This window comes from Ursus americanus, chromosome 6, assembly GCF_024610735.1.
Source record: "Ursus americanus isolate L20-20 chromosome 6, mUrsAme1.1.p, whole genome shotgun sequence".
Taxonomy (NCBI): Eukaryota; Metazoa; Chordata; class Mammalia; order Carnivora; family Ursidae; genus Ursus; species Ursus americanus.
The window spans coordinates 52164420-52191342 of record NC_142132.1 but is presented as its reverse complement, the minus strand read 5'-3'; the positions used below and the strand labels follow the sequence as shown (position 1 = coordinate 52191342).

The window sequence follows — 26923 nt, the reverse complement described above, 5'->3', positions numbered from 1 at the left end:
AGTCTAAAGGGTCAATCAGTACACTTCATTAGGGTCACAGCTTTATATTATGACTTATTTTTGAATAAGAGAAAGCTTAAGTAACATTATTATATTAACTCCATAACCATAGTAAAGTTGTAGAACTCCTTTTGAAAAAGGAAACCTATTTTGATTAAGTATCTGAAAGTTCAGAGAGCCTAAATTTTCTACCACAACAGTGTGACATTAGAGTGAATGAAAACCAAGGGGATGAACCTAAGTCCTGTGCATTAAAAAACATCAACAGAAATCACCTGTTGTCACTGCAGCATGCATTCACATTCAAATATGAAAAATACCACACAGAAAACAGAAACATTTTTAAAAAAAGATTTAAGATCATAAATAGGTCACTGTTGTCACAACACATTTCAGAATTGAGAAAAACAAACATTTTGGCTTTTTAGAAAAGATCTTTTTTTTTTTTTTAATCAATTCCCTCATCATTAAAAGGACTTGTACATTTTTAAATTTCCAGTCTCCTAAGGCACAATATTTTACCAGAATGCCAATATTATCACCCTGCTATAGCAGGAATAAGAGGCAAGGTATTAGCACTAAGAAAAACAGCAAATTTTATGGACAAAATCATCAGTCATTTAAGGGGGAAAGAGACTAATGATCATTTTAGTTAAGACTCAGTGTTGTTATATAGGGCTTTGTATTAAAAATTTTTGTTTAATCAAAGTATTTTAACTCAGATTTAATTCGCCACAGAGGAGCTATGAGAGAAGAATGGGATTGGTAAAATAGAGTATACTTTCTTTAAAAAGATCTGGAAGGAAAAAAATCAACTTAGAATAGCATATGGGGCAAACATCAAATGGAACCGAGATTAGAGGCCTAGTTTATTCCTAGTCTTCAGGCAGATCCAGAAAAGTAAGACTAGGTAAACCTAATACCTAGGTTCATACTACGAGGCTTCTGCTCCTTCATCACATGGCCCATTCGAGCTTACCCCCTAAACACTGAGATGTAGTGAATACTATAATCAGATGCTTAAACTGTTTTCTTTATCCAACCAAGAAGTTCTTTAAGATACAAGTGTAACTCATTTTTAACTCTACCTTGCTTTATCCTCTGTGATACCAACTGAACTTTAAAGGTTTATATGTACAATATGGTGATTTAGTGTTACTTTTAAAAGAAAAAAAAAACCCACAAAGTTAGTGATTGTCCACAGATGAAACATCGGATGAGGTTCATGACTGAAATCAATCATGGAGTGTTAGTCAATTGTAAACTCTGGAAAGTTAAGACTGGGACATGTGCATATCAGACACATTAGAGTATAACAGGAGAGGAAGGGAAGCCTATGTGTCATTCCAATTCTGATAAGGTGCATGGTCTTCGAAATTCTTGTCCACGTTCATGGAGCCATTTATTGGATACTGTGAGAGAAAAAAATATATTAATATTCTCTACTATCTAACTAGTTTAACAAAGTTTCTACATGAGCTAAGTGTTCAAGGCCAAATAAGATGAAGGCAGATGATACCTAGGCACTCTTTTAAAAGCTTCGCAAAATGTTGGAAACACATTCGAGAGTCTATGTATGTGCATTTCCTAAAGTTTCTGATGTTCAGTGAAAGGCTTGAAATGAAACACAATTGAATTAAGATGTAGGTACAGACAGAGCACTGTTTGCAAAATACAATCTCTAATGACATTTGAAAAATGAACACAAAGCCGCTGGCCTACAGGATCAATTCTACAATCAATCACTATTATGTGCTCATTAAGTTTCCTTGATTCCAAGATACTGCTTTTCAATAACTCAAATGGAATTTTCTACTCCTCCTATATCCTTAGGGCCCAATCAGTGGCATCAATGTGTACAAAATATCTAAACCAGGACCTATAATTACTCTTTTATCTTTCTCAATTCCTGTATTCAATCTTTTATTCATCAAACCCTGTCACTTTTCCTTATATATCTCTTTACACTTTGACAGTTTTTGCTGCTGCCTTAGTCCAGGCTTTCATCCTTACCCACTTAGGGGAAAGGAGCCTTCTAAACTGATCTTCCCTTCACTAGCCTCTCTCCACTCTATCCAGTGATTCTCAAACATTATCATCATCAGGGGAGATTTTTAAAATCATAATGATCAGGTGTCACTCCTTAGTCCTGCTATGTCTGATATGGTAGCCACTAGACACATGTGGCTACTAAGTACTTGAAATGGGGCTAGTGATACATATTGAAATGGATTTATGGGGTTAAATAATATGTATTAAAACAACTCCACCTGTTTCTATTTTGTTTCAATGTAGCTGGTCAGGCACTAGCATGACGCTGAGCATCTCTCTAGCGTCACGTGAGTCCTGGACCCAGGCTCTAACATGCCTGGAAAACATACTGCTCTAGCTTCAAGACCAAATTTTAAAATTAAGCTTTGAAGAAGCCTCCCTAAACATAAGGAGTCAGCATCTTCTGTTTACATCTCTGTATTAGTGTGTACTATCCCATGTTCTAATGTATCCATTACCATGTCTCAATCAGAGATGAGTGTAAACTCCTCGAGGGAAAGATGGAGCTTATTTAAGTGGGAATACTGTTAAAAATCTGTCATCAGAATTCTGAGCTGTTGAAAGCAAATTTATATTAAGATCAGCAACTGGCTTGGCTGAATCCCTTTCAATGTTAGGAAAAATCACAAGAGAATATAGGAAATATTTACCCCATTTGTTTCCAACTAGCACAGGACAGGCTGCATGCCGTGTACTATAATCTCCTTCTCCACTGGCAAACAGATTATACCAGAAAACAGCAGTTCCCTGTGGAGAAAAATATAAAATTATCTGTAATAAGATATCAGGTTATCACTTTTTACAGTGATTAAATTTTCCTCTGTTCCTGTGAGGAAGTACTCCTCTATCGCAGCATTTTATCTTCTCTAATGGAATTCTAAAAATATGACAATCATTTACAAAATTTTGGTGATATGAAGTTGCTTGACAAATCTTACAATAGCAAGATGAGGGATAAACATCATATGGAACCCATTTTAGAAATGAAAACTTTTAAGTACTAATCCTTGGTGGTTCATTACTTCTAGTAATCATGGAAATTGTGCCATAAAAATATTCAAAACTTTACCTGGTATACGTAGTAAGTAAATTTTACCTAGTAAGGATTACATTATCTCTATCTTTAAAAATGTAGTTAATTAAACTATGAAATTGAGGTACATCTCTTCCTCAGGGTAAAAATAAAGAGACCCACAAAATTAAAATAACAAATCAAGTTTACCTTTTTGGGCCAAACACTAGCTCCTACTTCAGGAAAAACAGTGGCTCCTCCTGCTGACACATCACTCATCTATAAGAATTCCAGAGAAGTATTATCAGAAGCACTGGTGTAATAAGGTTAAATGTGCCACTGTGAGGAAGAGAGGACACTGCAGAGAATGAGGACATCTGGACTTCTACCTAACATAGGTTTGTGCATGCTACCCAGTTTTTATACAAAAGAAGATGCTGTTCAGGTTTATACACAAGTAAACAAACAAACAAAACACAAATAAATGATAGAGTCAGGAAGGGAGATAAGGATATCTTTTATATCTTACAGCCAGAGGTAAAAAAAGATTATTTAAAACCAATAAATCAAGTAATACAGGAGTATAATTATGCATTTATTGCATTAAAGTAGAATCTCCATGGGGGCAGGACTTTTGTTCATTGCTGAGCTTTAGTGTCTAGAGTAGTAATCGTAGGTGCTCCTCCTAGGTATTTACCTAACGAATATGAAAACATTAATTCAAAAGGATACATGCATCCCTATGTTTATTGCAGCATTATTTACAACAGCTAAATTATGGAAGCAGCCCAAGTATCCACTGAAAGATGAATGGATGAAGAAGATGTGGTGCATATATATACAATGGAATATTATTCAGCCATCAAAAAGAATGAAATCTTGCCATGTGCAATGATGTGGACAGAGCTAGAGAGTATTATGCTAATTGAAATAAGACAAATACCATATGATTTCACTCATGTGGAATTTAAGAAACAAAACAAAGGGAAAAAGAGAGAAACAAACTCTTAATTATAGAGAACTGATGGTTACTGGAGGGGAAGTCGGGAGGTGGATGGATTAAAGAGAAGATGGGGATTAAGGAATGCACTTGTGATGAGCACCAGGTAATGTACGGAAGTGGAGAATTACTAAATTGTACACCTGAAACTAGTATCACACTGTATGTGAACTATACTGGAATTAAAATCTTAAAAATTTAAAAAATGTAACCTAGAATAAAAACACAAATCTTCCAAATTGAGGAAGCACATGGACAAAATGAGACAAAGGAAACACAGATCATAAAGACTGTATCACAAAGCAAATCCCAATTATGCTACATCCTAGGGTCACATCTAATACAAGGGACTTATAAACACTGAAAACAAAGATTTGACAGGCAAATGTTACACCAAAAAACAACAACAAACCAGTTTGATCTTAATATCAGGCCCAGTTTTAATCAAAATAAAAGCATTAAGTGAAATAAAGATATTTTACTATGATAAATACATCATCAGTAGCAAAGAGCTATCAGCTCTGTAGGCAATGAAAAAAATGAAAAATGAAAAAATTGTGCTAAATGGCCTATCTGGGAATAGTATTTAAACAAGGGTGGGGGGAGGAAGAAGAATTACTAATCTAATCAAAATGTTATATAATTAAAGGAGAACATAACAATTAGTAATTAACATAAAATCTAATGGTCAAATCTAATCTTTATGGATATTGGACCAAATATAGCATTCATAAAAGTAAATGTTCGTTCATAAAAGTAAAATGTTTAACGTCTCTTAAAGATCAATAGATCAAGCTCTCTAAGAGAAATGCAAGTTAAAACCACACTAACTGCCAATCTAATAAGTGAAAGATGTACAAAGTCTGACAGACATCACACTTAAAGGTGGGATATAAATTGGTACAGTTATGGAGAGCTCACCTCTAGACAGTATACAAGAAAGCATACAAGTATACAAGTATCAGCTTCTCCCTGGTTTTTTCCCTTTGTGATTGTAATTCTCATCTTTAACTTAGTACTTAAATACTTTTTTTATGGTTATCTTAAATATTTTTGGAAACAGATAAAGTTGGGGGTGGGGAGAAGGAGAATAAGGTAGGAAGGTGAAAAGGTAGGTTGAATGGAGGAAATAGGGTAAAAGACACACAGGAAAGGTGGCAGGGAGCAATGAAGAAAGAAAATGAGACTGAGTAGAGATATACTGATTTCGGTCGGGAGTAGATAAAACAGCGAAAAGAGGCCACTTTCATATCATTCAGATGGGGGTGGAAAGTGCAATGAAATAAGGAAAATTTAAGTCTAGATATGAAATACATCTTCTTGAGTTAACGAAGTTTACAACATTGTTATGTTTTCCAAATATTATACAATATGTCCTGTCCTACATGTTCTTCTTACGCGACACTGCTATTCTTATTGAGTGGTAGGGTCTATGTCCTCCCCCCTCAGTCTTGGCAGGTCTTTATAATTGCCTTGATTAATAAAATGCAGGAGAAGTGATGTTATTTGACTTCTGAAGGTAGGTAATGAAAATGCCATGCATTTCAGCCTTGCATTTTGTGGAGATATGAGCTCTTGTAATCCAGTCACCGTGCTGGGAGGAAGCCCAGACCACACGCAGGTATCCTGGCCAAAGCCAGTCTCAACCTCAGCCTTCAAAACGACCCCAGTGCCAGGCATCCCTGACTGCAAATGCATGAAAGAGCCACAGCAAAAACCAGGAGGGAAGCCCACTCAACCTCACAACCAAGAGAGAGGAAAAGTTATTTTAATCGATTCAGTTTTGTGGTGATTAGTCATGCAGCAGTAGAGAACTGGAGCAAATATTATGACCAAAGTTAAGACTGTTCATATACCTAAACATATAGAAAAAATTAAAATCATACTGTTTGAAACTTTAGTAAACAATGTGAAAATGGTTATTCTTAATGGGGCTTCCAGGGCGCTATACTGTGCTCTTGATCTGGCTGCTGCTTACACCAGATGTGTTCACTTTGTGAAAATTTATCGAGTTACAGTACTTATGATTTGTATACTTTTTCTGATTGATATATATCAACAAAAAATTCAAAAGGAAAATTTGTCATAATGTGTGTGAATGTATATGCAGAGATGCCTATATACGCATATTAACATAGTCCATACTCCAAAATATCAACAATGATTGTCTCCAAGTACAGAGAATATTAGTTTTAGCATTCTTATTCAGCTTTTAATATTATAATTTGAAGAAGTTACAAATGCAAAAAAAACCCCACAAAAACCCTCCATTTACTCAGCTGTAAAAGCTTTAAATTAGAACGTTAAATAAGGGCTAAGGAAAACAAACATCTGAACACATCAAAATAAATGTCATGTAATAAAATCCCATCTTAAATTTTTAGCTGTAACTTACATAAAACAGCCATGTAGCAATTCTATTCCCTGTCCCCAGCTCTTTGAAAGCATCTGGTTCATCTTTCTGTAAATAAAACATAATTCAATGGTATAAAATTCAGTAATGCAAATTATCTAGTGGCAACTGACCACCAGTAATATGCTAAAGATATGCCAAAGACAACCCAAAACGTTCACTTATAATGTCCGGTGCACAATATACAGCAGGCACTCAAATACTTGTTGGATGTCAATTCAGCTTGTACAGTGAATACTTTTGATAAGACCACTGCGGGGGGGGGGGACCCAGATTTATTAGCCTAAATAATGAAAACCATTATCTACTATCCACAGATTATTAATTAAATTCATGCCTATAGTTTTGCTTCAAAAAAAAAAAAAACACACGTAAGACATGAGAGTCTCTTAGCTACATTGATGAACTCTATTCTCTGTAGGTAAAAAAATTTACCTTGAGGTTTTCTTTGAACTCACGATCCATTCAAATGTTTACTGCTACTATGCTTTCATTCTTTTGGACAGTCAGCACTTTAATCTGGCTGGAGAATTCACATCTGGCTCTTTAAAGTAGGGGCACGTGGGTGGCTCAGTCAGTTAAGCATCTGCCTTTGGCTCAGGTCATGATGCCAGGTCCTGGGATCAAGCCCTGCATCAGGCTTCCTGCTCAGCAAGAGTCTGCCTCTCCCTCTATCCCCTTCTCTGTCTCAAATAAATCTTTTTTAAAAAATCTAAATTACAATACAGTCTCTTGGCAGTTATTCCAGGAAAATGAAAATGGATTTTTCACACAGAAATTTACACACATCTTTGTGATAAGCCCCAAACTGGAAACTACCCTAATGTCCTTCAAAGGATGAATGACTAATGAAATAGTACTCAGCAATAAAAAGGAACACACTATTGATAGATTTCTGTAAGAACATGAACCTCAAAGGAATTCTGAGTGAAAAGAGATCTCAAAAGGATGCATACTGCATATACCATTTATCTAACAGTTGTGAACTGGCAATCATGGAGAAGGACAGGTCACATTAGTGGTTAGCAGCCGTGAGGCACGGGAAGCAGAGGGGCACATGCAGCTGCAGAGCAGTGCTCTACGGGGTCCGGCAGTGATGGTGCAGTTACGCACACTGATCGTGGTGGTAGTTTCACAAAGCTACTCGTGTAATAAAACTGCATAGACACACATGCACACCCAAATTAGTGTAAATATAACTGGTGAAATATGAATAAGTTCGGTGGCTTGTGCCAGTGCCTATTTCTTGGTTTTGATAATATGCTACAGTAATGGAAGATGCTAACGGTGGGGGAGGCTGAGGGAAGGGTTCGCAGGACCTCCTTGTACATTTCTTTACAACTTCCTAAGAATCTGTGATGATTTCAAAATAAAAAACTAAGAAAAAAACTTAGTTGCACTAATGTCAGGGTTTGAATTATACTTTTATATCATCCAAGACTCTCAGACATTTTTCAGTAATTGAAAATAGAAGAGAAAGAAACTAAAAATAAATTCTTTGCTGGCCTACATAGAAGAGTCTAGGATTCTGGGATTTAAGATGGTCAAGGGCTATAACACAATAAAGGCTGTGTTTTCTTTCAAAAGAATATACCCTTATTTTAAAATGGTAATAGATCAAGAAGTTTATTAAAATACCTGAGACAGTTCTTAGAATTCATTTAATTTTTTAAAAATATTTCTGATTTTACTTTTTCTGTTTTTTTAAAGATTTTATTTATTTGACAGAGTGTGCACACAATCAGGGGAGCTGCAGAGGAAGAGGAAAAAACAGGCCCCCACAGAGCAGGGAGCCCAACGTAGGGCTTGATCCCAGGACCTCGGGATCATGACCTGAGCCAGAGGCAGATGCTTAATTGACTGAGCCACCCAGGCGCCCCTAGAATTCATGTAATTATGATAAAGCTTAATTAATTAAGATTTGGTAATGTATAATTTAGAGCTTAATGTGAAAAAAGAAAAGTTACACCTTTTTAGCAAATTGCTTTGATATTATTCTCCAGTGTCTCTCTACATCTATTTCGTATTCTTTATCTTCCTTTCTCTCAGCATATTCTTATAATTTCTTCAGATTTATCAGCTAATTCGCTTCAACTGTTTTAATTTATCTAAACTTTAAATTTCAACAATTACTTTTTTCTACCTAGAGCTTCTATTTGTTTTTCAAATATGTTAAATCATTTTGAAAGTTTACTAATTTTCATCTTTTAAGTTTTAAAAATATTATACAGTTATTTTATATTCTGTATCTGATAATTCAAGTACCTAACATCCTGGGGGCATCTAAATCTGTTGGTTACTTCAGTCTCACCAATGGTGTCTTATTACCAGTTAGTAATTTCTTTTTCAATGAGTTCATATTTGGCTGACCTTACTCTTTAAAATTCCTGAGGTGTTAGAATGGGGATGCCTGTTTCCAGGGAGGACATGAGTTTGTTTCTGCCAGGTACCAGGGAGTACTACCTAACTGAACAACTTTAATTTCTCCTCTTCCAGGGTACTGAAAATTCAAATCCAAGGTTCATGTGGGAGCAGGCCTATGCTTTCAAACTCCCAGAAAAGGCTCTCATACACATTACATCCCTGCCAGGGTGATGACAGGTAACTCTCCTTAAGGCTCCTACCTCAAAGCAGATGATTTTCAAGGCTATTCTTTCTCTGGGGGTGTCATCCTTTTGGAGATTCGGGTGTTATGCATGGGTCTCAGGTTCGGCAGCCTGCGCAGTGGTCGGTCCTCACAGAGCTGCTAGCCCCCAAAGCTCTAGACTCCTGGAGCTCCAGCTTCAGCTTTTTTGCCACCCCCTTAACTCTAATTTTAGTTTCTAGGTTTTCCTTGTTCATTTTGGCTTTGGGAATTTCCTTTACTCTCTTCCAGGCTCAGCAATGCATTTAAAAGTATCTATTTTTTTTTCTTTTTACTGTGTATCTTAGAGTTTTTTACTGTTAAAAAGGTTTTATAGGGTTATCTATTCCACCATGCTTCCACAAATTGCAAACAGGCAATAAATTTTTAATTCTAAAAGAACAGAATTAACATGCCATGCCTGAGCTTCAACAGAACTCTTACGTTCTCCATTTTTTTTTTTTTTTTACTTACCCGTGCAAAATCAAAATGGGGTTCATACTGTCCTCCAACTCCATAATTTGCTACCTGAAGGAGAGGAACAAAGTATGCATTAAAAAGAATCGACTACTATTCAAAAAATTTATAAGTCCTATTTTGGCACCTTATAGGTCGTGGTTATGCACTCCTAGAGAAATGAGAAGCAAAGCAGTTTAAATCAATGAGAGTTCCTAAGGAACCAAGGATAAAAATCCTAAGGATAGCTACTATATGATTATTTTAGAACCTTAGTTAATATGCTTTTCTTTAGCAAATGTTTGGGGTACATGTTTTCCTCTAATACATAAACTAAAATTGAGTTAGAATTTTAAAATTAAAATGTTTAGATTTAAGATTTTCTAGAATTAGGGTTTTGAGGTTTCTATTAATTTTTACTAAACAACACTTTCCTTTGGAATTTAAATCAAGACTCATGTTGTCCAAAGCCCAAAATGCTGGTAAACTCCCAATCTATTTTAATAAAAACTCCTCCCACATATTTTTTTTACCCTAAAGTAAAAGAGGGAAGAAGTTAACATGAAACTTAATTATTCCTGCTGGAGGGCCTTAACAATTTCAGTTGGTAATGACAATCCCAGTGTGAAGCAGCAAAAGGGAGTGAGAAAAGTATCTGGTCTAAGTGCTAGCTTTCTTAGTTATAATATATGTAACTTTCAATACAATCTCAGTTTCTTGTTTGTAAACTAAGGAGAATGATACCCTAACTCCTTCCTTGCATCCCAATATGACAAAATGAAAGGAGAATGTAATTTAAACAGCACTGCTGATGAAATGAAAGGAGAACATAAAGAGTGTTGCCCACAGCAAAGTCCAAGTCCTATGTAAATTATTTTTACTCCAGGTATTTGACTCCTTATGTCGTAGACATTTGGGTCGGATCAGCCTGCTAAGTAGGACTGTATCAGGTAGCTTGAAAGATTCTGTGAAGGTTAAGCAGATGAGAATAAACACGGATCAGGAAAGATATAAGAGTTTTTAATAATATAATGAATACCAAGGAAGTTGTAGATTACTATGGAATAAATGGCAACTTAAGCCAATTTAAATATAGACAACCTTCTTCGCACAGTTCCAAAGTGCATAAGGTTTAGCTAATCATTAACACCAGACCCCCAACAACATATTAACTATAATTGCATAAAGTACTAATGTCGCTGCTAGTGCTTTAGTCCACAAATTACTATGTAAATAACAGCTACACATCATGATCAATTACCAATCATATCACTTCTTTCAAAGTCTGTCAGTGACTGGTCACTGCACATCTGTTATTCAGTTCATGCACAGACAGCAAAATATGTAGTTGTGTTGCCTCCCCATGGGATATTGTACAAAAATGGGTAGCTGGGACAAGGACTAACAAAGATAACGTTCAGCACAGAAATGGTAAGTAATGAGGCTGTAAGTACAATTCAAATCAAACCTAAGTGGAGACATAGAAAAAAGAGCTGACAAGGGGAATGCTTCCACTTGTGCTGTTCAAGAAACTCTAGATATGCAGCTGGAGGGACTCGGTGAAGGCAAACTTATTAACATAAGGAAAGTGATTGTGATGGAAGGGAGAAAGATGTCTTGGAGGAAGTAATGTTGGAAAGATATCTTAAAAAAAAAAAAAACCCTCAGGGATACTTAATATCGAAAGCACAAAGGATAAAATGTTGAAAACTGACTCAAACTTAAAGTACGACAGTTTGCGAAGGCAGAGAAAACATGCTAACTCTGTATCATTTCACAATGAGAAGAAGGACTGTTTAAACTATTCTTGATTAGTGGATCGAAGATCTGAATGTACAAGACAAAACCATAAAACTGTTAGGAAAAAACACAGGTGTAAATCTTTGTGACCCTGCGTTAGGGACTTCTGAGAAAGACGGCAGAGTAGGAGGATCCTAGGCTCCCCTGGTCCCATGGGCACACACCGAGATAATACCAAAATCAGTGTAAATAACTCAGAAAATGACCTGAAGACTGACGGAACAGACTCTCCGAGGCTAAATGTGAAGAAGAGGCCACAATGAAGAGGTAGGAAGGGCTGAGACATGGTCAGGAGTCAAACGGACTGTGAGACTGCCTGTGGGGGGTGGAGGGTACGCAGTGGAGTGGAGAAAGGAGAGGAGCAGACCTCCGCCCTAGGCATGGGGGACATGCATGGCTATATGCATATGATAAATCCCTATAACATTTGGTTTTGAAAATCAGAGGGACCTGGATTCTCAAGTTCTTATAACCAGTGGGCCTTAACACCTGGAACTTTAAAAATCAGCAAGCAGCTCCGGGAGCTGGAAGGCTAGAAGAAACTGAATCCCTGCCCTTAGACAATGCAACGAAGAGCCCAGATGAGATACAGCACAGAAGAGGCAGTTTGAAAAACGCCTGGGGTATACAGGAAGGAGATTTATTTACTAATCTCAGAGCATGTGCTGGAAGAACAGGGATTTTTGGGACACTTCTCTAAGAACAAAAGAGCTAGAAGGTGCCATTTCCCTCCCTTGTTCCCCCAGCCTAGATATACAGATACCTGTGGGAACCAGGGCAGCAGAACACTCTCCTGCTAACAGCGAGAGCCTTGCCTCACCGTTCTTCTGCAGACACGCCCTCTCCATCCCAGGCAGCTTCAGGTCCCCCATAGAGCAGACCTGCATGAACCTTACTAACAGCACACCTCCTCCTTCCCTGATCTCTTCTATAGACGCCGCCCCCCGCCCAATTCCAGCCTGGACAGGAGTTTTCCCAGGGGCTGTAAGCCCTCTCCCACAGCAAACCAGTGCATATCTTGCTAGCACCATGAGCCCCAGCTCTCTCCAATACACTTTTAGCCAGAGTCCATCCAAAGCAGTGCCATAAGCCTAGCAGTGTGCAAGTAGCCCTGGGAGGGGCCTCCACCACTCCAAAGAGACTCCTGCCTGGGGAGAGGTGAAGATAAATACACACACCCGTCAGACTGTGGCCCAGCGCGGGGCTGGTCTGACTGCAGGCCCCACCCACCAACAAAAGCTTCTCAGGACACAACACAGGGAAAGTACCCTGCAGTTTGGTGCTACTGCATCTTTGGCAAATGTCTGATCTGACTTAAGGCCACAGTGGCCCCAGACTGGCCCACTAACAACACAGGGACCAAAACCTGCTCACAACAGGCAAGGAGAGCCATTGCAGATGACTGGACTAAAAGCAAACATGGCTCAGCCGCACAGTGGGGTTTCATGCATCATATAGAGGAGACACCCCTGAAGCACTGGGTTCTGGTGAACAGGGAGCTTTGCACTGCAGGACCTCTTCTTCATAAAGCCACTACTTTCAAGAGCAGAAGACATAGCTGACTTACCTGGCACATAGAAACAGACACAGAGTTAGACAAAATAAGGGACAGAGGAGTATGTCCCAAAATGAAAGACGAGGATAAAATTTCGACAGACTTAAGTGAAACAGAGGTAAGTAATATACCTGCTACAGAATTTAAAGTAATAGTCCTAAAGATACTCACTGGACTTGAGAACAAAGTAAAGGACCTCAACAAAGAGACAGAAAACGTAAAAAAGAACCAACCAGAGATGAACAACTCAATAACACTAGAGGGAATAAATAGAACAGAGGAAGTAGGACAGAGTAATGGAGAGCAATAAAGTTGAACAGGAAAGAGAAAAAAGATAATAAATGAAAACAGACTAAGAGAACTCAGTGACACCATCAAACATAGTAGTAACTGCATTATACAGATTCTGGAAGGAAAAGGGAAAGAAAAGGAAGCAGAACATTTATTGAAAAAATAACAGCTGAGAAGTTCCCATATCTGGGGAAGGAAACAGAAATCCAGCTCCAGGAGGTACAGAGAACCCCCAACAAAATCAACATGAAGGTCTACACCAAGACACAAAGTAATTAAAATGGCAGAAAGTAGTGACAGCAAATTTTAAAAGCTGCAAGAGAAAATCATTACATAAAAAGGGAAACCCCATAAGGCTACCAACATATTTTTCAGCAGAGACTTTGTAGGCCAGCAAGGAGTGCCAGGCTATATTCAAAGTTCTGAAATAAGAACAACAACAACAACAACAACCCCTGCAGCCAAGAATACTCTAGCCAGCAAGGCTATCATTCACAATACAAGGAGAGATAGTGTCCAGACAAACAGAAGGTAAAGGAATTCATGATCACTAAACCAGCCCAATAAGAAATGTTAAAGGGAGACTCTGAGTGGAAAGGAAAGACCACAAGCAGGAGTAGAAGGAGTAGGAAGCACAAAAGCAATAAAATTAGGCATATGTATAAAAATCAGTCAAGGGTTTCACAAAATAAAAGGATGTACAGTATGACACCATATACCTAAAATGTGGGTAGAGGAGTAAAAATGTAATGATTTTAGAATGGATTCAAACTTAACTGACCATCTACTTAATATAGACTGCAATATGCATATGATATTACATATAAACCTCATGATAGCCACAAATCAAAAACTGGTAAAGATATGCAAAAAAATAATAAAATAAAGAGAAAGGAATTCAAGTGTATCACTAAAGAAAGCCAGCAAAGCATGAGAGAACAGAAAAAAGGAAGAACTACAAAAGGAACCATAAGACAAGTAACAAAATGGCAGTAAGTACATACCTGTCAATAATTATTTTCAATGTAAATGGACTAATAAGTGCTCCAATCAAAAAACAGGGTGACAAAATGGATAAAAAAAGCAAGACACATCTATATGCTGCCTACAAGAGACTCGTTTCAGACCTAAAGACACATGCAGATTGTAAGTGAAGGGAAGGAAAAGCATTTATCATGCAAGTGGAAGAGAAAAGAAAGCCAGGATAGCAATACTTATATTGGGCAAAACAGATTTGAAAACAAAGACTGTAACAAAAGACAAGGACACTATATAATCACACAGGGGACAATCCAATAAGAAGATATAACAACTGTAAATATTTATGCACCCAACATGGGAGCACCCAAATACATGAAACAGCTAATAATGAACATAAAGGGGGTGCCTGCATGGCTCAGTGGGTTAAGCGTCTGCCTTCAGCTCAGGTTATGATCTTGGAGTTAGGCAGGATTGAGCCCTGTGTTGGGCTCCCTGCTCAGCAGGGAGTCTGCTTCTCCCTCTCCTCCACCTCACCTCGTTCCTGCTCTCTCTCGCTCACTCTCTCTAATAAATAAATCTTAAAAAAAACCCATAAAGGAAATAATTGATAATAATTCAATAATACTAGGGGACTTTAACACTCACATCAATGGATAGATCATTCAAACAAAAAAAATCAATAAGAAAAGGGTGGCTTTGGATGACACACTGGACCAGATCAATCTAATAGATATACTCAGAACATTCCACCCTAAAACAGCAGAATATACATTCAAGTGCACATGGACCACTCTCCAGAATAGATTACACATTAGGTCACAAAACAAGTCTCAACAAAGTAAAAAGTTTAAAGTCCTACCAAATATCTTTTTTGACCACAATGCTGTGAAACTAGAAAGCAACCACAAGAAAAAAATCTGGAAAGAACACAAATACATGGAGGTTAAATAACATGCTACTAAACAATGAATGGGTCAACCAAGAAATCAATTAAAAAATACATTGAAACAAATGAAAACGGTCCAAAATCTTTGGGATGCAGCAAAAGCTGTCTTAGAAAGGAAGTTTATAGCAACGCACGCCTACCTCAAAAACTAGAAAAAATCTCATACACAACCTAACCTTACACCTAAGAGAGCTAGAAAAAGAACAAACAAAACCCCAAACCAGTAGGAAGAAGAAATAAAGATTAGAGCAGAAATAAATGAAATAGAAACTACGAAAACAGAATAGATCAATGAAACCAGGAGCTGATTCTCTGAAAAGATCAACGAAATTGATAAGCCTCTAGCCAGACTCTTCAAAAACAAAAAAAAGAGGACTCAAATAAAAACAGAAATGAAAGAGGAGAAATAACAATCGACACCACAGAAATACAAAGAATTCTAAGACAATATGAAAAATTATATGCCAACAAATTGGACAACCTAGAAGAAATGGGTAAGCTCCTTGAAACATATTAACCTCCTAGAACCAAATCAGGAAAAAACAAAAAATAGAGACTGATTTGGCAATGAAATTGAATCAGTAATCAAAAGCTTACAACAAACAAATGTCCAAGAGTAGATGGCTTCACAGGTGAATTCTATAAAATACTTAAAGAAGAGTTATACCTATTCTTCCCAAACTATTCCAAAAACAGAAGAGGAAGGAAAGCTTCCAAACACATTCTATGAGGCCAGCATTACCCTGATACCAAAACCAGATAAGACACTACACGAAAAGAAAACTACAGGCCAATATCTCTGATGAACACAAAAATCTTCAACAAAATATTAGCAAACCAAGTTCAACAATACATTAAAAAACTCATTCAACATGGGGCACCTGGGTGGCTCAGTAAGTGGCCCCTCTTGATTTCAGCTCAGGTCATAATCTCAGAATCCAGGGATTGAGTCCCATGTTGGGCTCTGTGCTTAGGAGTCTGAGAATTCTCTCTCTCCCTATTCTTCTGCCCCTCCTCTTGCGCTCTCTCTCTTTCTCTCAACATAAATAAATCTTTAAAAAAAATACACCTGTTTCACCACAATCAAATGGGATTTATTCCTGGTATGCAAGTGTGGTTCAATATTTGCAAAACAATCACTGTGATGTCATATCAGTAAGAGAAAGGATAAAAACCATGTGAATATTTCAGTAGATTCAGAAAAGTCTTTCACAAAGTACAACATTCATTCATGATACAAAACTTCAACAAAGCAGGGTTACAGGGAACATGGTAACATGATAAAGGCCATGTATGAAAAACCAACAGCTATTATCATACTCAATTATGAAAAACAGAGCTTTTCCCCTAATGTCAGGAAGAAGACAAGGATGTTCATTCTTAACACTTTTATTCAACATAGTACTGGGTGCTGTAGCCACAGAATCAAACAAGAAAAAGAAATAGCATTCAAATTGGTAAGGAAGAAATAAAACTTTCATTATTTGCAGATGACATGATACTATATATAGAAAACCCTACAGACTCCACCAAAAAAACTACCTGAACTGATAATTCAGTAAGGTCACAGGATACAAAATCAATATACAGAAATCCATTTGCATTTCTATACACTCTAATGAAGTAGCAGAAAGAAATTAGGAAAAGAGTCCGATTTACAATTTAACCAAAAATAACAGAATATCTAGGAATGAACCCAACAGAGGGGATGAAAGACCTATACTCAGAAAACTACAAAACACTGACAAAAGGAATTGAAAATGACTATATAACACTGATGAAAGAAACTGAAATGGAAAGATATTCCATGCTCATGAATTAGAAGAACAAATACTGCTAAAATGTCCATACTGCCCAAAGCAATCTACAGATTTAATGCAATCCCTATCAAAATACCAACAGCATTTTTTACAGAACTAGAACAATGAATACAAAAATTTGTATGGAACCACAAAAGACCTCCAATAGCCAAAGCAATCTTTTTTTTTTTAAGATTTTATTTATTTATTTTGAGAGAGAGGGAGTGAGAAAGAGCACAAGCAGGGGGAAGGGGCAGAGGGAGAAGCAGATCCTCTGCCAAGAAGGGAGCCAGACTCGGGGCTTGTTCCCAGACTCTGGGATCATGGCCTGAGCCGAAGGCAGACGCTTAACTGACTGAGCCACCCAGGCGCCCCTAGCCAAAGCAATCTTAAAAAGAACAAAACTGGAGGTATCACAATCCCACGTATCAAGAGATACTACAAAGCTATAGTAATCAAATCAATACACACGTAGATTAAGAGAATAAAATAGAAAACCCAGAAATAAAACCACAATTATATGGTTAATAAATCTTTGACAAAGGAGGCAAGACTACGCAATGGGAAAGACAGTCTCTTTAACAAATGGTATTGGGAAAACTGCTGGACAGCAACATGCAAAAGAATGAAACTGAACCACTTGCTTATACCATACACAAACATAAACTTGAAATGGATTAAAGAACCAATGTGATACCTGAAACCATAAAAATCCTAGCAGAGAGAACAGGCAGTAATTTCGCTGACATTGGCTGTAGCAACATTTTTCTAGACATGTCTCTTGTGGCAATGGAAACAAAAGCAAAAATAAACTACAGGGACTACATCAAGATAAAAAGCCTCTGCACATCAAAGGGAACAATCACAAAACTAAAAGGCAAGCTACAGAATGGGAGAAGATACTTACAAACGACATATCTGATAAAGGGCTGGTATCCAAAATATAAAAGAACTTATATAAAAGAACTTATCTAAAATATAAAAGAACTTAAAATATAAAAGAATTCAATACCGAAAACATAAATAATCCAATTTAAAAATGGGCATACGACATGAACACACATTTCTCCAAAGATGACATACAGATGGCCAACATACGCATGAAAATATGCTTAACATCATTCATCATCAGGGAAATGCAAATCAAAATCACATGAGATATCAGCTCACACCAGTCAGAATGGCTAAAATCAAAAATGCAAGAAACAACAGGAGTTGACAAGGTTGTGGAGAAAAAGGGACCCCTGTGCACTGTTGGGTGGAAGGTAAATTGGTGCAGCCACTGTGGAAAACAATATGAAAGTTCCTCAAAAAATTACAAATAGAATTACCATATGATCCAGTAATTCCAGAATGTAAAACCACTAATTCAAAAAGACATATGCACCCCTACATTTATTGCAGCATTATTTACAACAGCCAAATTTTAGAAGCAACTCAAGTATTCACTGATAGATGAATGGATAAAGTCATGGTATATAAACACAATGAAATATTACTCAGCCACAAAAAAAAAGAATGAAATCTAGCCATTTGCAACAACATGGATGGATCTAGAGAGGATAATGCTCAATGAAATAAGTCAGTCAGAGAAAGACAAATACCATATGATTTCACTTATATGTGGAATTTAAGAAACAAACAAAGGAAAAAAAGAGAAACCAAAAAACAGACTTAACTATAGAGAACAATCTGATGGTTACCAGATAGGAGATGGGTGGTGGGGATAGGTGAAACAGATGACAGGGATTAAGAGTACACTTGTTACAATGAGCACTGAGTAATGTACAAAACTGCTGAATCACTATATTGTACTTCTGAGACTAATATAAAATTGTATGTTAACTATACTGGAATTTAGTAAGAAAGAAAATAAATAGAAAGAAAAGAAAAAGAAAGCATAAGCAACTAAAAAACCCCAAAGCCAAAAAACAAAAAAAGACCTATCAGACTTTATCAAAATTAAAAATTTTGTGCCAAAGGACACTATCAAGAAAATGAAAGACGACCTACAGAATGGGAGAAAATATTTGCAAACCATATATCTGATAATGCTCCTATATCCAGAATGTAAAAAGGACACTTACAACTCAACAATAAAAACACAAACAACCCAATTAAGAAACAAAGGATTTGAACAAAATTTTTTTCAAAGAAATAAATAGCAAATATGCACATGAAAAGATGCTAAACATCATTAGCCATCAGGGAAATGCAAATGAAAATTATAATGAGAAAAAAAATCAGACAAGAACAAGTGTTGACAAGGACGTGAAAAACTGTGATCCTCATACACTACCAATGGAATTATAAAATCGTGCAGCCATTTTGGAAAACAGTTTGACAATTCCTCAAATGTTAAAGTTACCACATGACTCAGCAATTCCATATATTTTAGAATTTAAATGAAATTTAAATGTTTGTGCAAAAGCTTGTACGCAAATGTTCATAGCCACATTAGTCATTATAGTCAAAAAGTGCAAACAACCCAAATATCCTTCAGCTGACAGATACATGAAGTTGTGGTACATTCAAACAACGGAATATTATTCAGGCATGAAAAAAGAATAAAGTGCTGATACACTGGAAACATTATGTTAACTGATATAAGCCAGATACAGTAGGCCACATATTGTACTATTCCATTTATATGAAATATCTAGAAAAGGCAATTTCATAAACAGAAAGAAGATTAGTAGTTGCCTGGGGCATTAGGAGAGGGAATGGAGAGTGACTGCTTAAAGTTTTTGAAGTAATGATATAGTCTTATAATTAGATAATGGTGATAGTTGCATAACCATGTGCATATAATAAAACCAGGGTAAATTTTATGGTATATGAATTCTATCTCAATAGAAAAGAGAAAAAAAAAACCACATTAAAAAAAAAAAAAACTGCCCCTGGTTACCTGACAGGTTTAGTTAGGAATGACAAAAAATTACAGCGTGCTTAATAAATATTGTTACATATTGTTCATTTCCCTACAAATTTATAGTTAACAGTAAGAGTTTTTAATGTTTTGTAAAGGAATTTTAGAGATCACAGACTAATCCTAATTTTTCCCATTGATTATTAAGATCAGTTTGCTTGGTTTCAGCTTGCATATTCACTTTTAGGGTCCCAAACTCTCCTGCAATACCTATCCAGTGCCTGTATAATCTTAGGAAATCGCACCTGAAGCATCTTTTGAAAAAGTGTAAAGAAATAATGTGATAGCATATAGTTTAAGGACAATGTGATTACCTACCTGTAATTCCTCTGCTGTGGAAACATCTAGTCCTGTTAGATCTTGTATTCTCATATTAATTCGAGACACCACAGGGTTTTCATAGCCAGACAGCCAGGCACTAAGAACAAGAAGAAAATATTACTTATAATGTTTCAATACATAAAGACTAATAGCCATCATTTTAAAAGCCATAATATATGGGACAATAAACCACTATGTATAGGCATTTAGTTGGCTTGCTTGTTTGATACGATTTTTACTAAACAATGCTGTATTTTTTTTAATGTTACATTTTAGAGTTAAAGGTTAATAAAAATTCATTTATTTCAGAATTTCTTTGAAAACAGTTGGATTAATGTAAGAAGGCTATATAGGGCTATTACATTGAGAATTTTAAAAAATTCTGTAAAAATACATACCAAACTGAAAACCATTTTTCTTTTTACAGAAGGTATATAGGAACTGACTGGGGTGGAGGTCATAGGGCTTTGGGTTTTTAACCTGATTTATATAGTGTAAATATTTTATAAGAAAAAAAATCATGTAGGGGCGCTGGGGTGGCTCAGTCGGTTAAGCATCTGACTCTTGATTTCAGCTCAGGTCATGATCTCAGGGTTGTGAGACTGAGCCCTGTGTTGGGCTCCATGCTCAGTGGGGAGTCTGCTTGGAACTCACTCTCTCCCTCTCCCTTTGCCCCTTCCCCCGCTCACATACTCTTTCTCTCTAAAATAAATAAATCTTAAAAAAAAAATAAATCTTAAAAAAAAATTCATGTATTTCTTACATAAATGAAAATAAGTTTTTAAAAGGTACCAAAACACACCCAGTAGGAGGACTATAATAAAAACGTATGGACGGGGGCACCTGGGTAGCCTAGTCGGTTAAGTGTTCAACTCCTAGCTCAGGGCCTGATCTCGGGGTCTTCAGTTCAAGCCCTATGTTGGGCTCAAAACAAAACAAAACAAAACAAAAAGATGGACAGTAACAGGTGCTGGTGAGAACGTGAAGAAATCAGAACCCTCATACATGGCTAGTAGGAATGTAAAAATGGTACAGCCACTTTGGAAAACAGTTTGGCAGTTCCTCAAATTTTTAAACATACAGTTACCATATGACTCAGCAATTCCACTTCCAAGTACATACCCAAGAGAAATTAAAACATAAGTTCATACAAAAACTTGTACATGAATGTTCATAGCAGCATTATTAATAATGGCCAAAAAGTGGAAAAAATCCAAATATTCACCAACTGATGGGTAGATACATAAAATGTGATACATCCGTATGATGGATTATTGTGCCATGAAAAGGAATTGGGTACTGATACATGCCACAACATGGATGAACCTTGAAAACATTATGTTAAGTAAGCAAGATAAAAAAGACCACATATTATGATTCCATTTATAGGAAATACCCAGAATAGGCAAATCAACAGATACAGAAAGTAGGTCAGTGGTTGCCAGAGGAAGGAGGAAATGGGGAGTCACTGCCAAAGTACAGGCTTTCTTTTTGGGGTGATGGGAATGTTTGGAAATTAGATAATGGTAAAGGTTGCACAACTAAAAAGACTAAAAACCACTGAATTATACACTTTAAAGGAATGAATTTTATGGTAATGGAACTATAGCTAAATAAAAAAAGGTACCCCAAATTAAGCTATCTCCTTTGCATATGCTTTTTTCCTCGTCTATCAGCCTTTTTCTTTCTTTACTTCTCTCATCAACCTCTGATTCCATGATCCATCATTTCAACAACATTCTGCTAAATGCCTAAGTTAAACTGTCTGGCAAAAATATTATCCTCAATGAATTTTGTTCTCTAAGCTTATACCTGTGTCAACAAACCCTACTGGAGAAAGTCAAGAAATAGGGCAAATGTCTTCCACTGATAATTCATGAACACCAACTTCAAATGGGCCTTTACTCCTACTCCTTCTTCTACTGTGAACCCCAACCCACCTCAGCTTCCCTATTCTCTCAGTACAAATCCCCTACTTCAGAGAAAACAGAAACCATACAATCCACCTATGTTTGCATCTGTCTGTTCCTTTTGGGTCATCCAGTTCCTTCATTCCCGTTCCAAAGAAGAGATTTCTCTTCATTATCTAAGGCTAATCCTCTGCCTTAGATTCTATAATTTTCTGACATTTTAGGAAGCATAAATCATTGATTGGCCCTTTTCTCTCTTACATAATCAACTTTCCTTCTCAATTCCTCCCACAGCTTTTAACTGAGCTTAAGTCTCCTCTTCCTTAAATAAATAAATAAATAAACTGAGCCTGGGTGGCTCAGTCGGTTGAGTGTCTGCCCTCGGGCTCAGGTCATGATCCCAGGGTCCTGGAATCAAGCCCTGCCTCGGTCTCCCTGCTCAGCAAGGAGTCTGCTTGTCCCTCTGCCCCTCCCCCTCAAATAAAACCTCTCATATAAATAAAATCCTTTAAAAAATTCTTTCCCTCAAGGCCCTGTCTTCCTCCAGCTACCAACCTCTTTCTCCTCCCTCTGCAAGCCAACTTTTTCCACAGACTCTTCATTTCTTTTTTAAGATTTTATTTTTAAGTAATCTCTATACCCATTGTAGGGCTTGAATTTACAACCCCAAGATCAAGAGTCATATGTTCTACCAACTGAGCCAGCCAAGAGACCCAGCTCTTCATTTCTTAATCCATTCCAATCTAGCTTCCTTCACTTACCACTCCATCAAAACTGCTCTTGCTAATATCACCCATAACTACTGTGCTACTAAATCTAACAAGACTTTTACAATTTTCATTGTACTTGCTCTTTTAGTAACATTTGAATGTTCATCCTTCTTGAAACAACTCCTCACTCACTCATTCTCCAGGATTCCTTCAGTCTCTCTGGTTGCTCGGCTTTGATCTCCCTTATAACCTCTCCCACCATATTCTGTCTCCCTCCAGGTGCCCAGCATCACTTCTTCAGGAACATGTTCCATCTAACCCCAAGGCTAGTGCACGTGCTCTTCTCTCTGCCCAGAATATTCTTCTTTTTCACTTTGCAAAGATCAGACTTTGGATTATCAATTTAGTCATCTCTTCTTCAAAGAAGCCTTCCTTGACTCTTCCCTATCAAAACTACTTAATTTTTATTTTAATAAGAGGAAGAAGGAGGATAAAGAAGTTTTTACTAATCACAACATTAAATTGACATGCTATTAGAACTGAGCCAGGATAGGGGCGCCTGGGTGACTCAGTCAGTTAAGCATCTGCCTTCAACTCAGGTCATGATCCAGCCCCGTGTTGGGCTCCCTGCTCAGCGGAGAGCCTGCTTCTCCCTCTCCTTCTGCCTGCCACTCTGCCTACTTGTGCTCTCTCTGTCAAAGCAATAAAATCTTATAAAAAAAAAAAAACTGAACTGGGATAAATAATACTGTTAGAAAATTGACATTTCTCACACCCATTTCAAAAGAAAATATATAGGACTCTTCTTCATCTGATGGATTGATTTCAGTAAAATCATTTTAAAAATAGTAAATAACATACTTTCCCAAACTATGCTAAGAAGTTGTCAGAAAAGCTGCTATAAAATCAATAATGATAAGAATTGACAGGATTAGGGGCACCTGGGTGGCTCAGTTGGTTAAGTGCCTTTGGCTCAGGTCATGATCTGAGTCCTGCATCAGCCTCCTTGCTCAGCAGGGAGTCTGCTTCTCCCTCTCCCTCTGCCTGCTACTCCCCCTGCTTGTGCGTGCTCTCTCTCTCAAATAAATAAAATCTAAAAAAAAAAAAAAAAAAAAAGAATAAGACTTTGAAACACTTTCAGTTTTTAAAATAGCAAGGCTTCTGATATACCGCTCAAAACTAGCTTTCCATTTTGGTATATGACCTGATACACGGCACATTTGATCTGTTAGTAGTTTTTTTTCTATCAACTATACTTTGCCCTCAGTAGGGGTGTTATAGTTTCAAACAACTTTCACAGAAATATATTTTAAAATAAGTTTTATTTCACTGAATGGAGATTTTTATCACTCATGCACCTGCAGAAGGTAGTCTGAGCACATACATATTTGCCTACATATATGTGTGTATGTATGTGCTTTTAAAGTAGGCTACTTTTAACCATTAAAATAGATGACAAACTAAAATCCTTTTCTAGGTTGAAGAGGACAAGCAATTTGCTAAATGATTTTCATCGTTTCTGAACTCCACCTAGCCATGTCCCACCACCACAGCTAGAGGCCAGCCCACTTCATCAGCAGCACGAGCTTCTAATGTGCCAAAACCAGGTGGTTGTTGACTGAGCATTCGATGCTGCTTGCAGTCTTTCAGTAACTCGCTACTTTATGCCCAACCTTGGCATCAAAGAAACCATCCACAAGCTCAAGAATACCTTCCTCTGTAGAATGCACAAGTCATAGTTTCTGTGCCCCTACCCTCCCCGAGGAATAGACAGACACCTTCGTTCCAGCCTCTCTCCACTTCCTAGCTGCTGGAACGACATCATCAGTGAATGCCGCTCTTACTGTCCCAGCTGTAAAAGGCTGCCTTCCACAGAAGCCTTGCATTTCTGTCAGTGTCATGGTCTTTGCACCCAGAGATCTCTGCCAGCACACATTATCTACCGCAGCCTGGATCATCTCTTGCAGATCATCCACCGCATTCCCAGATGTGGCAGAGGTCAAAATACCCTATCCCGATGGAAATCCTTTTCGGCCTGTTACCACAAAGGACTGAGATCCTGCTGGCACTCCTCTTCTTTCCTCTAAGAGGGAAGAAGTATTTTTCTCTGCAGTTAATTCTTAACATTTTCTCTGATATAAGGAAACAAGATGCTCTTCACAAAAGCAATCATGCTTGTAGTACTTTCGATATATAACAAGACCACAGTGACTTTGGTAGGCACCTGCTAGATGCTACTATGGGAATCACCCTTGGTCCAGAGGGTGGAGGGTGGCAGCAGCTGTACCCCCCAGAACCATTCATCTCAGAGCAGCTGCAGCACATCAGGCAGAGGCTACCTCCGTGCCCCTGGAAGTGGAGAAGGCAGCTGCCCCTAATGTTTTTATAGTACTATATATCTTACTTTGTAGCACTTATCACAATAATTATATATTAATTTATTCTTTAAGGTAAGATGTCTTCACTCAACTACTAGTCCCAAATACGTACAAATTCTGCCTGGTTTTGCTCACCACTATATCTGCAGAACCTATTACAGTGCCTGGCATATAGCAGATGCTCAATAAATATTTGCTGAATGAAGAAATGAATGAATCATAGAGACTTCTGAGAACTAATCCAAGATTTATTCTATTTTACCATAATCACTTATCTGGTGATTCCCTGCAAATTTATGTGGACTGGCTGAGAATTCCTCAGTGTAGCAGAAATAGGAAGGATCCAAGAATTTTACTGTTACAAAGGGTGTAGCAGATAAATATACTAAGAACTATTTCTCCCAGTTCTGAGTTCCTCTGTCAGTGGACTTATCTTTCTGGCTGGCAACAATTTGATAGATTTTTGAACTTTACAATCCACAAACTACTGACTTGATTTTTATAGAGAACTGCAACACAAGATTGGCAAGTGTTCTATTAACATTTCAGGGGCATCCGGGCAGCGCAGTTGGTTAAGCATCCACTCTAGGTTTTGGCTCAAGTCGTGATCTCAGTGTTGTGAGTTCAAGCCCTGCGCTGGGCTCCGTTCTCAGCACCGAGTCTGCTGGAGATTCTCTCTCCTTCTCCCTCTGCTCCTCCCCCCTGCTCGTGCATGCTCTCTCTCTCTCTCTCAAAATAAATGTCTTAAAAAAAAATTCAAACTAGATGCATCTTGAGAATTGTTCCTATTCCATCCTGGAACCTATCACCCACAGAGAACCCGTCTCCTACTTCTGTTACCTTCAACTTCCTTCCCTCCTACCACAAGCGTCTATTCCTACCTTTTCTCTTATACTTTGGTAGAAGCATCATCCTTCAGCCTTACAGAGACTGGGTGTTTTCTCTATGCTTTTGAACCTACTCTTTCTAAGTCAAATTGTTGCCGGCCGGGAAGATGGGTACGCTGACATACTACATAGCTACAAGTTCTACCAGGAACTCAGTCCGAAGTGGGCGAAAGAAGTTCTAACTCAATTTATCAATTACTGCCGCTCTTTTTATCTTTAATCTTTTCTTTGACAATGCTTACTCTTCAGCCTAAAGTTTCCTGTTACCAAGAACGCCTTTACTTTTGTTACTCTAGCAAATTACCATTCCAATCTTTCACTTTACACTTTTAAAATTATAAAAGCAAGAAATGTGGGGCATCTGGATGACTCTGTCAGTTAAGCATCCAACTCTTGATCTCAGCTCACGTCCTGAATTCAAGCTTGTGAGTTCAAGCCTGGTGTTGGGTTCTGTGCTGGGTGTGGAGCCTATACACACACACACATATGCATTATCTATAAAAGCAAGAAATGTTATATTCGACAGTCTTGGGACAATGGATAACCACATGCAAAAGAAAGAAGTTGGGCTCTCCAACTCTTATCATAAAAAAGAAAAAAAAAAAAAAAAGAACTCAAAAGGGATTAAACACCTAAATGTAAAAGCTAAAATTATAAAACTCTTTGAAAAAACTGCAAGTGTAAATCTTTGTGATCTTAAATTAGCCACTAGCTTAGCTATGACATCAGCTATGACATCAGAAGTACAAGCAACAACAAAAAAATAAACTGGGTATCATCAAAATAAAAAATTTTGTGTTTCAAAGGACACCATCAAGAAAGTGAAAAGACAGCTTGGAGAATGGAAGAAAATTTCTGCA

At 37.3% G+C, this 26923-nt stretch overlaps 1 protein-coding gene and 1 pseudogene across 2 annotated transcripts in view; both read right to left on the bottom strand.

The window, feature by feature from the left end:
- Nucleotides 1–337: 337 nt before the first annotated feature.
- P4HA1 (prolyl 4-hydroxylase subunit alpha 1) overlaps nucleotides 338–26923 on the bottom strand; it is a 100078-nt gene continuing 73492 nt past the window's right edge. For both annotated transcript variants that reach the window (XM_045783204.2, XM_045783205.2), the window contains exons 10-15: nucleotides 20176–20275; nucleotides 9575–9628; nucleotides 6460–6525; nucleotides 3275–3343; nucleotides 2703–2799; nucleotides 338–1412 (exon numbers count right to left, since the gene is read on the bottom strand). In XM_045783204.2, coding sequence (XP_045639160.1) covers nucleotides 1342–1412; nucleotides 2703–2799; nucleotides 3275–3343; nucleotides 6460–6525; nucleotides 9575–9628; nucleotides 20176–20275 — 457 coding nt within the window. In that variant the 3' untranslated portion in view covers nucleotides 338–1341. The remainder of the gene's footprint in view (nucleotides 1413–2702; nucleotides 2800–3274; nucleotides 3344–6459; nucleotides 6526–9574; nucleotides 9629–20175; nucleotides 20276–26923) is intronic.
- Nucleotides 20240–25347, bottom strand: LOC123783053 (enolase-phosphatase E1 pseudogene; annotated as a pseudogene).